Source organism: Schistocerca americana, chromosome X (genome assembly GCF_021461395.2).
Source record: "Schistocerca americana isolate TAMUIC-IGC-003095 chromosome X, iqSchAmer2.1, whole genome shotgun sequence".
Lineage (NCBI taxonomy): Eukaryota > Metazoa > Arthropoda > Insecta > Orthoptera > Acrididae > Schistocerca > Schistocerca americana.
The window spans coordinates 620,042,323-620,059,223 of NC_060130.1; the positions used below are offsets into that span (position 1 = coordinate 620,042,323).

The 16,901-nt window shown below is 37.9% G+C and overlaps 1 protein-coding gene across 2 annotated transcripts in view; it reads right to left on the minus strand.

The window, feature by feature from the left end:
* Positions 1-5,419: 5,419 nt before the first annotated feature.
* The window catches only part of LOC124555331 (glutathione hydrolase 2-like), a 55,547-nt gene continuing 44,065 nt past the window's right edge, over positions 5,420-16,901 (minus strand). For both annotated transcript variants that reach the window (XM_047129210.1, XM_047129209.1), the window contains one exon: positions 5,420-6,683. In XM_047129210.1, coding sequence (XP_046985166.1) covers positions 6,511-6,683 — 173 coding nt within the window. In that variant the 3' untranslated portion in view covers positions 5,420-6,510. The remainder of the gene's footprint in view (positions 6,684-16,901) is intronic.

The following is a 16,901-nucleotide window of genomic DNA, read 5'->3' on the forward strand; positions in this document are numbered from 1 at the left end:
TTTGCACAAACACCCATTCTCTGTCAACTGTTTATACCAACATTTAATACACCACCTATCAGGAGGTTTAACACCATACGTCGTTCGAAATGCGCGCTGAACAGCTGTCGTAGATTCATTTCTACCGTACTCAATAACACAACAACCTTTCTGTTGAGCGGTCGCCATCTTAGCATCAACTGACGCTGACGCCTAGTCAACAGCGCCTCAAGCGAACAAATGTACAACTAAATGAAACTTTATAGCTCCCTTGATTCGCCGACAGATAGTGCTTAGCTCTGTCTTTTGTCGTTGCAGAGTTTTAAATTCCTAAAGTTGTGGTATTCTTTTTGAATCACCCTGTATTATGGAGTGATACACTATGTGATCCAAAGTATCCGGACATCTGGCTGAAAACGACTTACAAGTTTGTGGCACCCTCCATCGGTAATGCTGGAATTCAAATACAGTGTTGACCCACCCTTAGCCTTGATACCAGCTTCCACTCTTGCAGGCATATGTTCAGTCAGGTGCTGGAAGGTGTCTTGGGGAATGGTAGCCTATTCTTCATGGAGTGCTGCACTGAGGAGAGATATCGATGTCAGTAAGTGAGGCCTGGCTCGAACTCGGTGTTCCAAAACATCCCAGAGGTATTCTACAGGACTCAGGTCAGGACTCTGTGCAGGGCAATCCATTACAGTGATGATGTGTAACCACTCCGCCACAGGCCGTGCATTATGAACAGGTGCTCGACCATGTTGAAAGATGCTATCGCCACCCCCTAATTGATTTTCAACAGTGGGAAGCAAGAAGGTGCTTAAAACATCAATGTAGGCTTGTGCTGTGATACTGCCATGCAAAACAACAAGTGGTGTAAGCCCCCTCCATGAAAAACACTACCACACCATAACACCACTGCCTCCGTATTTTACTGTTGGCACTATACATTCTGGTAGATGATGATCATCGGGCATTCGCCATACCAACACCCTGCCATCCGATCGCCGCACTGTGTACCGTGATTTGTCACTCCACACAACATTTTTCCACTATTCAATCGTCCAATGTGTATGCTCCTTACACCAAGCGAGCCGTCGTTTGGCATTTAACGGCGTGATGTGTGGCTTATGAGCAGCCGCTCGACCATGAAATCCAAGTTTTCTCACTGTCATAGTACTTGCAGTGGATCCTGAGGCAGTTTGGAATTCCTGTGTAATGGTCTGGATAGATGTCTGCCTATTACACATTATGACCCTCTTCAACTGTCAGCAGTCTGTCAGTCAAAAGATGAGGTCAGCCTGTACGCTTTTGTGCTGTACATGTCTCTTCATGTTTCCACTTCACTATTACATCAGAAACAGTGGACCTAGGGATGTTTAGGAGAGTGGAAATCTTGCGTACAGATGTATGACACAAATGCACCCAATCACCTGACCACATTCGAAGTCCATGTGTTCTGTGGAGTGCCCCATTCTGCTCTCTCACGATGTCTAATGACTACTAAGATCTCTGATATGGAGTACCTGGCAGTAGGTGGCAGCACAATGCACCTAATATGAAAAGCATGTGTTTTTGGTGCTGTCTGGATACTTTTTATCACATAGTGTAAGAAAGATTTGACACTTGGAGAGACCCATGTGGGCAAATGCATCATACCAGCAGTGAAATACTGTACAGTGCAAGTGATAAAATGTTGTGAAGTTTTATCACTTGGTACATGCCTGGACCACAAATCAGGACCGATGGCAACAAAAACTTAATTATTCAGAATTGGCATATAAAAAGGTCATACACATGAAGTAAGGGCCACTGAAACTGTGATTCAAATAAGGTCAGATGGATTTACTTGAGTGGCATGTTCAAAACTTATCAGAGCCCCAAGAAACAATTTTGAAATGACTGTAGCATCAACTGCATGTCAGATCAATTTACCCAAAAATCTAAAAACAACTATTATTCACCATAATTTAGGAAGTACGAGAACAAGTTATTCTGCCTCTAGTGGATCAGAACTTAGATGAAATCATTAGTGATCTCCCATTCAGGATATTAAGTATACTTGGTTTACTTTACTTCCTATTAACATAGAAGAATCAGTTCAGTAGATCTGATGCTCCAACTCAAGCGTCTTTTATAGTATGTGAACCTCTTGTGACAGAACAACAAGTAACACAATCTCATCTAAAGAAGTAATTGCACTGTTGATTCTGACCATCAGACTGCTAAAGAATTTGACCTGAGTCTGGTAAACACTGATTTCAATGTAACTCCACATGTAAGGGAGGAGAGGACGTTGGGTCATCTCTAACACTCCAATGACAGCAAAAATGTTGCTCAGGACACACTTCACTTCAAGTGACCATTGGGCCGGTGCACTTACTAACTGAAGGAAAAAATGGTTGGTTGGCAGTCAATCAACGTAAGTATCAGATATAGCATCAGTGACCGTGTCTTGTAAAGAAAAATAACTTTTGCTGTGTTGGAAACCATTTCTTTTACAACATATGGGTTTTCGGAGTCCCAGATATCAAATAATACACATACAGGGATGGACAAAAATATGGAAACGCTAAGAAATGCACGCTTGAACATAAATGCAGGTGCTAGCCACACCTGTAGGTTGTGCTGTTGTATTTGACCATGAATGGGTCCTATGCAATTTCCTCAATACATTGCAAGTGTCAGTCATGGTCAGAACAGTGTTCTGTATTGTGAGTGCATTATGTTGGGGAGTTAAATGACTTAGAATGTGGGCAAATTGTCAGTGCTTGTATGGTGGTGCTTCCATAACCAAGATAGCTGAAATGTTTGGTGTATCAAGGGGCACCATATCAAAGATTTACACCACATACAGAGAAAGTGGAAAAACATCATTTTCTAAGTCAAAAAGTGAATGCAAGCAAGTGTTGAGTAATCGTGACAGATGATCATTGAAGAGGAGTGTGATGAAAAATAAACAGGACGACAGCTGCAAATGTCACTGCAGAAATGAATGTTGTGCTTGTGGGCCCTGCCAGCATCAAAATAACATGAAGGGAGCTTCCTAAGCAGGGAAATGCATTATTGAGCAGTGGAAGAAAGTCATTTGGACAGACGTGTTCTGCTTCACACTGTTTCCAACTTTTGGCCGAGTTTGCATCCCAAGAGTAAAACGTGGCGGGGGTTCAGTGATGATTTGGGCTGCCAGTATCATGGTCCCCATGGTTACTCCACAAGGTCGAATTACTGCCAATGATTATGTGACCATTTTGGCTGATCAGTTCCATTTCAGGGTACAATGTTTGTTTCCTAAGGGAGATGCCGTGCTCCAAGCTGACAGGGCCCCTGTTCACAGAGCTCGCATCAGCCAGTACTGGTTTTGTGAGCATGAGGATGAACTGTCATGTCTCCCTTGGCCACCACACTCACCAAACCTCAATATCATTTAGCCTTTGGGGTCTATGTTGGAGAGGAGGATGTGCGAATGCTGTTCACCCCATTGTTACCTGAACTTGCCAATTTTGCAGGAAGAATGTTGTATGAGTCCCTTGAAAATCATACAGGACTTGCATTTATCCATTCCGAGAAGCTGTTCTGAATGCCACCCATTTTCCTACACTGTATCAGTCAGTGGTGGCTCGTGACCAGAAAAGATGATGGTGCATTTTTCTCACGGAAACATACATTAACAAAGGAGAGAAAAATCAGCATGCTACTCATGCTTTTGTAATGTATGACAAACAGGTTGCTTGTTCGTGTCACTGCAGCATCTAGTCATAATAATGGCAAAAAATGTACACAGAATAAAATATTACTTTGCAGAATAAAAGAAATTAACATGAATTGCAACTTTTATGCATGCAAAAAGTAGTAGGCCTGCCTTACTAACGTTTTTCAGTAGGACCAATGTTAATGGGTTTGATTGTGTGTCTGCTTTTCGATGTGGTGGTGATCACCTGTACAGGAACTCCATTCTTTTTTCCTTCATATTTGCAAATTTTTCTATCAATCTTGACTGAAGTCAGGAATTCCTAAAATGAGGTGTCAATCAATACAGAGCACTGTGAGTGCTGATAATCTTTTTTGTTTCATAGTATTCTGTAAGAAGGTTTTGATGTGTGTGTAATGAAAACCATTGTTCTGCTGCTTCTGATGTGGCCACTGGAATTATAGCTTTCAAGAGTTTCACAGTTTTGCTCAATGCATCACAAAGAATAATTATTATCTGTTATGTAATTCAGAAGTTCAAAACTCCATACACATGCTTTTGAACTCCTCACTTCCATAATTAATGGAGAGTTTCATTCAAAGTTTCTTTGCTTAAAAGAGAACGAGAGAGAGAAAGAAAACCTGCAAACTTCGCTGGTATTTGTTGTGGTAATGAGTTGTGGTTTTGGTGTTTCCATATTTTTGCCCATGAACAGATTAATTATCAGAAAGAGCCCCCATTCTTCAGACAAGTTTGATCTCATCAAAAAGTGGAAGAATCTCATTCACAATTTTGTTTAATTGTCTGCTATAACTGCAGTCGATGTGAATACTTTGGAGATTACTCTAGAATACCCTCTGTACTACTGTGCAAAGTGTTTACAGTTCTTGTAAGAGTCTTCAAACAAGTACCTGTCTCCGCAACATTATAAAACTTTTGTATTGATGGCTGAAAGTGAGGTCCCTTATCAAAGTAGCCACAGCAATGGCACTGGTACAAAATGGATGACAACACAGTGGATTACCACAGTTACCATTCAGTATCTTCAAATGTGTGTTCTTTACTAATCCAAAAATTATGCAACCACAGGTATATCAAAATGGAACCTACATCTTATTCCCTAGAAGCCCATGATCATCTGTGTATGCACTTTATCAAGTGCATTGAGGTCACGGGCATGTGGCTCAGGAACCTTACAGAAATTTATAAACCTTCTACAGCACCTTCAACTTACACCTGTGTTGGGTAAAAATGTGGAAAATGGAAGATTTCCAAATGTGGCTGTAAGCTGTTGTTGGCACTTTACAAAAGACAAAATAATACCCATAATATGGGAAAAATGTATTCGAAGAAAGAGGACTTGATAGTGCTTATCATGGGCACCATACTGTCAATCACAAGTACTTGTCAATTGTCACATTTGAAGTTCTGAGCTGTTTTGCCTCATGCGATTATTTTTCCAAGCATTGCCTTGGGGTTATCTTAGTTGCAGCCCAATTTTGCACACATATATTACTTTGACAAATATGGGCATCCCCATACTATGAGACTGTTAAATGAATGTATTTATGAGATAGAACTTATCAAGCTAATGTAGATTCTCGTATGCCTCTTTTATCATGACAACCATAGAAAATGGTCTTTGGTCTGAAATATGTTTAGTGTGAACAGTGTGTATTTCCGAAAGGTCATGACAAACAACTTTGCACTGATAATCAGAATAACATGCTCCAAAATAAGAATGAAAAATAATTTTGCCAAGTCAAAATTTGTCAGTTATTTTACTTCCACACCCTCTTACAGTTTGACAAATTTGTAAGTTTCAAACAAGGTTCATACCTTACAAGATGTTTCATTCTATAATGAACATAGCACACAGATATTGATTTATGCCCATTTAAAACTGTGTACATTATGTAAAATATATACTTACAGAACAAAAGGAGTTAATAACTAAGTTACAAATATAATACTGCAAAATTAGTTTTGGTTTTCCCATTAATAAATAGACCTTTTATCAACATTCTCTGACATTATTAAACACTTAACAAGTTGAATTAATAACATAACTGGACTTCCGTGTGTCAGTTACAGCTAGTAGTACAGTTGTATGCCCTTGTAATTCATGCTAACAACTGCTGTATCAAAAGGAGAAGTCACCTGAGAAAACAATAAAATTGTGAGGAGACAGACTGGCTGGCCAGTGCTTACATTCAGGGGGGAAAATTTCAGTACTGCTGACTGACACACACAAAAAACAACCCAAGCCGATCTTTTGTAAACTTTAGTTCTTTCATCAGAGAAGAAAGATGGATATATTTGGGATGTTTGGAAGGAGGAGCAGGTCACTCAGACCCCAGATTGAGAGGGATGCAGAATCTGTTGTGAGGATAAGGGGACACTTCCTTTGTTGAATATAAAATTTACTTTCAGAAACTTCAATCTGAATAGATAAAAATAATTATTCCTTGTTAGAAAATTACTGTTTAATGAATAAATTATTTTCAAAGCCAATTTAATAAATAAATAAATAACAGTAACAATATTAATAACAGCAGTAAAATCAAAAGCATGCACCATGTACAAATGCCATACAATCTTTAACCATATTTTTCTCTCGAAGCAGGATACAAATATTAGACAAGTTCTATCATGGAAGGCGTGACACATTTCATGAACTTCACAGAGTTTGTTTCTGGCTACTACTTAGTTTTCAGCTATTTGCACAAGTTACACTTCCCTGTTCATTGTGATCTTCTTTGCATAAATAAATATAAATTAGATATCACAAAATATCTTTGGCTACTTTGATGTAACAACATAAGATAACTGGGAACTCTAGATCAAAAACGCGAGGCCACACCACCTCCTCTTGAATCTGAACGTGATGATAAGGTATCACCAACTTTTTCTATCAAATTTGAGCTCTGGTATGGTTCACGAATTGCACTCACTTTATAATTCAAAAGGCGAAGCTGGTATAACGTCTTGTTGCTCATCTCAGGTTTATGCCATGCTGAAAACATAATGGATAAATATTTCAATACTGAAGCATTAAGACAGATTAAAGCCACTCCTTATTTCAATTGAGAGTGGCAAATAGTAACTGATACTGAAACTTCATGGTGATTAACAGTACGTGGAAACTCCACAGTCATAGACGAGATATAAATTGCAGTCCTAATATGTCACATAGATTAAATGTTTTAGTAAGTTTCATTAAATTAGGTTCTCAATTAAATTTAAAGTTCCATTTATAGATTAATGATAATATTTATTTCTTTGACTACTTTTCAAGTTCAGTTTTAGAATGTTGTTGGGGATACTGCAAAACATGTAGCACAGCTCTCTGCAACAAATGTCCATATGTACAGTTCTTTTATATATTAGAGTGTACATACCGACACATAATACAGTAATTATAAATGGACTTTGTCAATAGTATAATAAGCTCCTTGTTGAGTTTTATGGATATTATTACTGCTGAACATATCATATTACCTTTTTTTATTTTTATACACAATATTATCATTGACTAGATTACATATAGTTTACATAGACTATATTCATTTCATTCCTGACCATACACTTATTTCTTAAGATTTTTTTTCATTTCCCAATATTGGTATGGCCAAACTTTAGTTTGAACTCTTTCTTTTTTGAAATCTGGCCTGGTGGTTCCCCACTTATCAATTACATTACCCCTTGATGGTCTAATACCTTGTGGCTTATCACTTTTACATCAGCTTTGATCTTTTTAAATTATTGTTCTTTGATTTTGTCCATCTCCTGACAGTTCTAATCTATTATTTAACCACTGTTCCTGTTATCTCTGTTATATTTTTCTTAACACAATTTCAATTTACTCCATATTTAGGCCTATTCTATTTCAATTTTTTGCATTCAATTTGCAAGGCAATAAATTATGATTTGAACTGACAGCACACCAGAGGCCCCCCCCCCCCCCCCCCCCGCACATCTTAGGTCAGTAATACATGCTACTGCGGTGGTAAGCAGCATGGAGGTACCTGCTCGTAGTCATGGAGGTGGAAGAAATTCTTATCAGTATCTGGCTATCAGAGGGAGCAAGAGTAGTGGTGAAAATTTTCTTAATTGTTATAATATGCACCAATGCTTTGGGTTAAATTCCAGGTGTTTGTGTGGTATCTCACAGTGTGAGGGTATGTGACACTTGGAGGTCAGTAATCTGTCATATGAGGCTCTGAGGTTCCTTTGGCATTATTTAACAGAAGTAGATGCATGTTAGCACATACCTTTGTCCACAAACCTCATATTGAGATCAGTATATACTTTTCTACAACTCAACACAATTATCAAAAGAACATATATACTTTCCTGAACTTTCATAGCAGGCCAGAAGAAGGCAATCTACCCCAACCCCCTTCCCCAAATGACCTCACTTGGGACAGCAATTTGGGATTTTCAAATTACCTGCAGTGCTCAATGGGCACGTGACTTTCATTTTTATTGACCATTACTCCCACACATATGAGGCCATAAGAAATACGAGGTGCATTCAAGTTCTAAGGCCCCTGATTTTTTTCTCTGGACTGGAAAGAGATAGAAACATGCGCATTGTTTTAAAATGAGGCCGCGTTCATTGTCAATACGTCCCAGAGATGGCAGCACTGTACGGCAGATGGAATTTTACCGCCAGCGGCGAGAATGAAAACTGTTTTAAATACTTAAAATGGCGACGTTTTCCTTACTTGAACAGCGTGCAATAATTAGTTTTCTGAATTTGCGTGGTGTGAATCCAATTGAAATTCATCAACAGTTGAAGGAGACATGTGGCGATGGAGTTATGGATGTGTCGAAAGTGCGTTCGTGGGTGCGACAGTTTAATGAAGGCAGAACATCGTGTGACAACAAACTGAAACAACCTCGGGCTCGCACAAGCCGGTCTGACAACATCATCGAGAAAGTGGAGAGAATTGTTTCGGGGGATCGCCGAATGACTGTTGAACAGATCGCCTCCAGAGTTGGCATTTCTGTGGGTTCTGTGCACACAATCCTGCATGACGACCTGAAAATGCGAAAAGTGTCATCTAGGTGGGTGCCACGAATGCTGACGGACGACCACATGGCTGCCCATGTGGCATGTTGCCAAGCAGTGTTGACGCACAATGACAGCATGAATGGGACTTTCTTTTTGTCGGTTGTGACAATGGACGAGACGTGGATGCCATTTTTCAATCCAGAAACAAAGCGCCAGTCAGCTCAATGGAAGCACACAGATTCACCGCCACCAAAAAAATTTCGGGTAACCGCCAGTGCTGAAAAAATGATGGTGTCCATGTTCTGGGGCAGCGAGAGCATAATCCTTTCCCATTGCGTTCCAAAGGGCACTACGGTAACAGGTGCATCCTACGAAAATGTTTCGAAGAACAAATTCCTTCCCGCACTGCAACAAAAACGTCCGGGAAGGGGTGCGCGTATGCTATTTCACCAAGACAACGCACCCGCACATCGAGCTAATGTTACGCAACAGTTTCTTCGTGATAACAACTTTGAAGTGATTCCTCATGCTCCCTACTCACCTGACCTGGCTCCTAGTGACTTTTGGCTTTTTCCAACAATGAAAAACACTCTCCGTGGCCGCACATTCACCAGCCATGCTGCTATTGCCTCAGCAATTTTCCAGTGGTCAAAACAGACTCCTAAAGAAGCCTTTGCCACTGCCACGGAATCATGGCGTCAGCATTGTGAAAAATGTGTACGTCTGCAGGGCAATTACGTCGAGAAGTAACACCAGTTTCATCGATTTTGGGTGAGTAGTTAATTAGAAAAAAAATCGGAGGCCTTAGAACTTGAATGCACCTCGTATATTAAGAACTAGTATCAACAGGAGAATGCACAAACAGTTTCTGGGTTCATGATCCCCTTTTAGAGTCAGCACCTTTAACAACATTGCACTTGTTCTAAAAGCGATGTCATGCATCAGTATCACAATGTAGCTACACCTTTTGTGGACTGGTTCCAAGAACACAAATGATTTTCGTAATTATGAGTGCCCACTAAGATCACCTACTGTCATCCATTTGACATTTCATTTCAAGCAATGGAACAGAGTTGGCAGCTGAATGGCAAGCTTACATGCGTGGCGATATCAGAGGGTAATAAGGGTGAAGGTGGAAGAGGAAGATTAGGGTTTTACATCCCACTGACAATAAGGTCATTAGAGACAGGGCACAAGCTCAGATTGGGCAAGAATGAGAAAGGAAATTGGCTGTGTTCTCAAAGGAACCATCCTGGCATTTGCCTTATTGAGTTTAGAGTAACAATTGAAAACCTAAATCAGGATGGCCGGATGGGGATTTCAAACATCATCCTTCTGTTCAAGTAGAGTGTCTTAACCATTCCATCACCATGATTGGTACAGGCTACGTAAGACATCTCATTGTAACACAGCCAAATTGGTTTGCTTGACCACCACTTCTTTGTATACTTCACCTTTTTTCTGTCCACAATTTGCTGTGTGGAAACTCACATACTGCCATTTTATGTCATATTTGTTTACAGAATAGAATACACAGAAACTACATATTTATATGACTAAATAAAATTATCTTCTCCACTCCTCCCTCCCCATTTCAAGTAAGTGACATAAGAACATAATCCAGAGGTAGAGACTATATTTTGGGGACCTTCTTTTACTTTTAACCATATTTTACCATAAATTTCTGTTACATTTAACTGTTGTAATCATGTATATCAGATCAGAACCCATCTCAGTTGTTAGAGAGTAGGAAAACTGTCATTTCCTGCAAGATTCCTGCAGGGTCAGAGGAAAATGATGACATTCTTCTCCAACAAATAACTGAAAAAATAACACAGGACAACGAAATTTTTTTTAAAAAAACTTTTTTTTACTTTGGTAGCTGATCTTTATAGATTTTTATGAGCTGAATCCAACTCTAGCCTTAGTTTTTTTGTATCAGCCATAGTTTTCAAGCAATATGCTTTTTATGATATAGTATAAAAATCCTATGTTCTATGGTAAACGGGGAAATTAATGAACTGCTTTATTACAACATAAGCATGGATTGTATTTACAGTTAGCTACTTAAAACAAAGATATGTGTTAGTAGAGGTTTCACTTGTCAGCTAGAATTGGTTTGCATTTTCTTTCTTTTTTTCTTTGAAGCTTCTTGTGTAGCTTTTTCTACAATGAGTCGCTTGCTGAACTACTCGGTGAAGTGACCGACAGTAGTCCCCCATCATGTTGGTGTTCCAGCGGCCATGGTAGCGTTTTTCCACCACTTTAATGTCCTGGTGAAAACACTCTCCTTGCTCCTCACTAATATCTCCTATATTGTAGGGGAAGTAATCAAAGCAACTGTTCAAAAAGTGAACTTTCAGGCTCATTAAACATCCTAAAGTTTTAAACTTCTTTAACATTGTAGCTATAATACAAACATACTCTGGGTCTTTTTCATGTCCTAAGAACTTTGTAACAACCTGCTTGAATGATAACCATGCTTCTTTCTCATTTAAGGTCATTGTGGATTCAAAGTTAACATCAAATATCAATTTTATAATGTCAGGTCCAACAAAGGCGCCTTCTTTTAGTTTAGCTTCAGAAAGGTGTGGGAACTTTTGGCAGACATACTTAAAACATGGTCCACCTTTAGTCAAAGCCTTTACAAACTGTTTCATTAGGCCTAACTTTATATGTAGAGGCGGTAGGAGTACGTTTTTTTGCATCTATAAGGCTTTTGCATAAAATGTTCTTCTCACCAGGTTTTAAAGACTCCCTCACAGGCCAGTTCTTTCTGCACCAGTGATGATCCCTAGCCCTACTGTCCCATTCACACAAGAAAATTGGAAATTTGAGAAAGCCACCTTGCTGATCAAGAAGCATGCATGTTACTTTTAGATCACCACATATCATTCAGCCATGAGCAGAATAGCCTATTTTATTTAGCACTATTTCTTGGTTTTCATAGCTTTCTTTCATATGTACAGAATGTCCAACATGTATATATACATACATGTAACCATTGTATAATAAAACAGCCTTTAAACTAGTTTTGGATGAATCAATAGATAGCCTTCCATCTTCCTACCTAACCCATTCATCAGACTGGGAATGTCTGAGCAGTACAGTAAATCACCTTGTTGTTGAAAAAATCTTGGAAAATTGCTGCTCTCTCTTTCTATACATGTATATGCTGGTTCCAACTGCCAGTAAGTTCTTTTCTTTTAATCTAGAGCCAAGCAATTCAGCTTTTTCTTTCATTAAGCCCAGATCCCTAACCAAATCGTTAAGCTCGGTCTGAGTAAACAATCTGGGCTCTAAACTTTCTGTATTACAATGGAATTCATCATCATCTGGATGTTGTAAATCAGATTGTACATCAGAAAATACTTTTGTTGGAATAGAATTTAAATCATCTGGTGATTCAGCTACTGGCAAATCTACACTATGCCTTACTGGTCGGATAGCGGATGGAAGATTAGGGTAGCTTATTACTTTCTTGTTTTTCGAATTATGACCTGTAATATCAACACTGCAAAAGTAGCAATCATTGGAATGATTTCTTGGCTCCCTCCATATCACAGCAATAGCAAATCTAAAGGCTTTTTTTCTGCTTGCTGGACCATTTTCTCAGATCTTCAACACACACATAACATACCTTACGTGGTGACCAAGATTTATCTTGATCACTAAGTTTAGATTCAAAGTATGATAGATAAACCCTTTTCACAAAGTCTGTAATGTTTCTTTGGTACTTTTTAATCACAAATTCAGCACAAATACAACAAAACCTGTCAGCAGAGGTTTTACAACCACGATTAGACATTGTACTTAGCAAGTGTACAGGAAACGGGAAAGTGAGATTAGGTTGACAGTAAACAAAACATAATCTGTTAATACAAAAATACAATTGAACTTGTTTTGCTAGCAAATGTTTTTCACCAGTGCTACCAACATCATCGATAAATTTAACTGTAAAATGTGAAGAAATGGTGGGTGACACTTTTTTTTTTAAGTATCATATTTGGATTTCCCACCCTAAAAAACATAAGAATAAGGTATTTTCAGCAAAAAAGTTTTTCCTGTGTAATCGAAAATCTAAGACGAAAGTCTTATAGTCATAAGATTTCTCCCCTGGTGAATGAAAAATCAACCCTAATAATTTTTTCTTTTTTTGTTGTTAAATGGTTCATTAACTCTCCAAACCATACTCAGATATTATTTATACAAGACAGGGAACAATTCATGTCACATCTTTGCTTTAACCATTTTTAAGGGAAATTTTTATTTACTCTGACAATATTTGGCTTAATTTTATGACACTATGTTATTTTACAATATCTGTACAATGTAGTTCAGAGCAAAGTTTTGAATAAGAGGTAGCATTTTTTTTTTTTTAGTGGCTGCAGTACACTTAGCCAGGAAGGCAACCTGTGAAAGGAACAATTCCTGTGCAATGATTAGGAGTTTTTTACAATAGTCCAGATCTGTCACAAAGTAATGAGATGCCCATATCTGAAGTCTATGGGAGCATGCAAATCTTGATGAAACTACTGTACTGTACACATTAAAATCCCATATTGTTACGCTATATACAGCAAACACAAATTTGAAATCCACTCAGCTGTTGAAGATACAATGACAACACTTAGTGAAAGCTTTGAAGGTTAGTGTAATCTAATAGTAAAGCAAAAGAAGTTGGTATTATATCTTGAGATTTTGAACCAGATACTCCTTTTCCTGGGTTGAAAGAGAAAGAAGAAGAAAAATTGAATTGAATTGAATTGAATTTTATTTGATACTGTAAGATTACATTGTGTACAGTAAATGTACGTGTAATATAGGACATGTCAAAGTATTAAAATTCTTTATCAATTATTTTTCTACACCTTTAGCTTACATTTTTACATCACTGATAATGAGTAACAATATGTACAAATTTAATGGCATAAGTATTCTGCAACACTGTAAAACTCTTTTTCAATGAGATAGTCTTTAAGTTTCTTTGTAAATTCATTGTGAAGTACACTATCTTGCAGGGTTTTGGGCAGACTTCTTAGTAGTCTGATACCAGAGTACTGGGGTCCTTTTTCTAGCATTGCCAGTCGGTGGGGTATGCTCCGTACTTCATTCTTCTTTCTTGTATTGTGGGTGTGTACACTAGCATTTGTAATCCAGTCCTCACTACCTTTTGTGATGTACATTATTGTTTTGTATATATACAACGATGAAAAAGTTAAGATACCTAAATTCTTGAAACAGTTTCTGCATGTTTCAAAAGGTCTTTCTTCTTAAAATGGTCCTAATTGCTTTTTTTTGTAATGTGAACACTCGTTTTGTCTCTTGTTTGTTTGAGTTTCCCCACACCGTCACTCCATACTGTAAGTATGGTTCGAAAAGTCCATGATACACTGTACACAGAAGGTTCTTGTCTGAATACTGTGATAGCTGCATCATTAAGAATATGACAGAGCTCAGTTTCTTACAGACATTATTAATATGTTTTTTCCATTTCAGTTCATTATCCACAAGAATACCTAAGAATCTAGCAGATTCTACTTCTTCCAGCCTTGTTCCGTCAACCTCTAAATCCATGTCTACAGCCTTTTCCTTGTTTTTAAACACTGCATACATAGTCTTTTTTAGATTTATAACCAGTTCATTTTCCAACAGCCATTGAGTTGTGACATTTGCAGATATGTATGCTCTTCTCTCAAGCTGTTCCATATTTTGGTCACTATTTAGTATTGTCATGTCATCAGCATACAATATTTTCTTTTCTTCCTCCTCAACACCTATATCATTAACAAATACATTAAATAACAATGGCCCCATTACCGAACCCTGCGGCACTCCATATTTGATGGATTTGGTTTCTGATTGGTACGAGTTTCCTAATGATACATACTGCTTGCGGTTGCACAAGTATGATTTTATCCATTCACCTGGTTGCCCCCGAATGCCATAGTTGCTTAATTTTTGTATCAGCATTTCACGGCCAATGGTGTCAAATGCCTTTGAAAGATCCAGAAACATTGCAGAGACAACCTTTTTCTCATCTAAGGACTGTAAAATGTATTCTGTTAGACTGACAATTGCTGATTCTGTAGATTTACCCTTTCTGAAACCATGTTGTGAGGTCATGAGAATGTTATGTTTGTCCAAATAGGTAACTAATCTGGTATACATAAGCATTTCTAGAATTTTTGAGAAACCTGATATCAGTGAAACTGGTCTGTAGTTGTTGGGATCATCCTTACACCCTTTCTTGTACACTGGCACTACCTTCGTTATCTTCAGTTTTTCTGGAAAAATTGCATCTCTGAAAGAACAGTTTGCTATGTTCAGCAGTGGTGTTATTATCTCCTCACATACCAGCTTTATTACATAATTTGATATTTCATCATCACCAGCTGATTTCTTGGACTTCAGTTTCTGTATAGTTTTCCGCAATTCATCTTCCGTGACTGGTCTTAAGAACATAGTACTGCATGATCTTTTTGGTACCTTAATACCCTTCTGTTTTTGACTATTTCTTTCCAATTTTAGGTTTTCTACTACACTGATATAGTTATTATTCAGTATGTTTGCTATTTCCATACCATCTGTGACCACTGTGTTGTCTACTTTAATTGACCTAATACCTTCTTCTTTGTTTGACCCATCTTTTTCCTTTCTTTCAGCATTGATTGCATTCCAAGCTGCCTTTGCCTTGTTTTTTGAGTTCGCTATAGTTGTGTCAATTGCTCTTGCTTTCGCTTCTCTTATTGTTTTTCTATACTTCTTTTTTAACATTTTATAGTTTTCAGCTTCGCCCATCCGTCTCACGTCCTGAAGCTTCCTTCGCTGTTCTAGTATTTCACTCGTAATCCACTGTGTTTGATCTTGATGCCTTTCTTGTCTCTTTACTTTGGGAAATGCTACATTAAAATGGTACTTAATTGTTGAAATAAATGCATCACATTTTTCATTTACACTCTGGGCCTGTAGGGTTTCATTCCAGGTTTCCTTACTTAACATTGTTCTAAAGATGTTGATATTTTGTTTACTGATGATCCTAATTTCTTTGGTTGTTTGTTTTGGTTCTGATACTGTGTCATTACTTCTGCAAAAGCTGATTAGTTGTCCATGGTGATCAGATATTTCTGTCTGAACTACATGTGACTCATAGTTACACATATTAGTAATTATGTTGTCAATAATTGTCTCACTTTGTGAAGTCACTCTTGTTGGTGCAGTTATTGTCACTTTCATGTTATGCTGTATTAACAATTCTTCAAAATCCTGTCTTATTTTTGTGTCTTTTCCCATGTCAATGTTGAAGTCTCCACATATAATAAGATTTATCTTCATATTCATTCTCAATAAGCTAATATTGCCACATGGTGACCTGTACACACAAAACACTCTAAAATCCTCTGCCACTATACCAGTAACTTCAAAGTCTTTTTCTCTAGCTATGGGAAATGTAGCAGCTTCACTGTTTACATTCTTTGATAGAGTACCTGTTTTAATATATATACAAACGCCACCACCCTTATATTTAGATCTGCAGAAGTAACTAGCTAGTTTGTAGTCCTTTATTGTCACATTATGTATTTTACTTTCAGTTAGTCCATGTTCACTTACGCATAATATGTCTGGTCTTACTTCACTCAGGAGTACTTCTGCTTCTAATTTTTTGTTACCAAAGTATTGAATATTTTGATGAAGTACTTTCATGTAATTTTTCTTTTGTTGGTTTACATGTTGTGAGCTGTATTCTGGGGCAAATTCTTTAGTATCGTCTTTTTTTGTATGGTGCTTATATTTTTCTTTTCCAGCTGGAGTGTATGATTTTTCATCCCCTTCAGGCCATATTAGTTTCCCTTGCATCTAATGATTTTGCAGACATCTGCAAACATTCTGCTGAACGTTACAGACCCCAGTCTATTTAAATGCAAGCCATCCTTCGCTAGTGAGTTTTCACATAGGAATTTGTTTGGGTCTATAAAAATTGCCCCAAGACGATCACATTGTTCTGTAAAAGCACAGTTTATTTTGGCGATATATTTTTCACTCACCGACCTTCTGTTTATGATTCCGCTAAGTATCAGACGAGACCCTGCATACATATTTCTTGCAGAACGAATCATGTTTCTTGTTTCGCTTGCCATTTCTTCCTCACTGCTGCTCCTTAACGAATTCGTCCCAACATGTATAAACACCCCATTATAGTTATGTCTGGTTTCA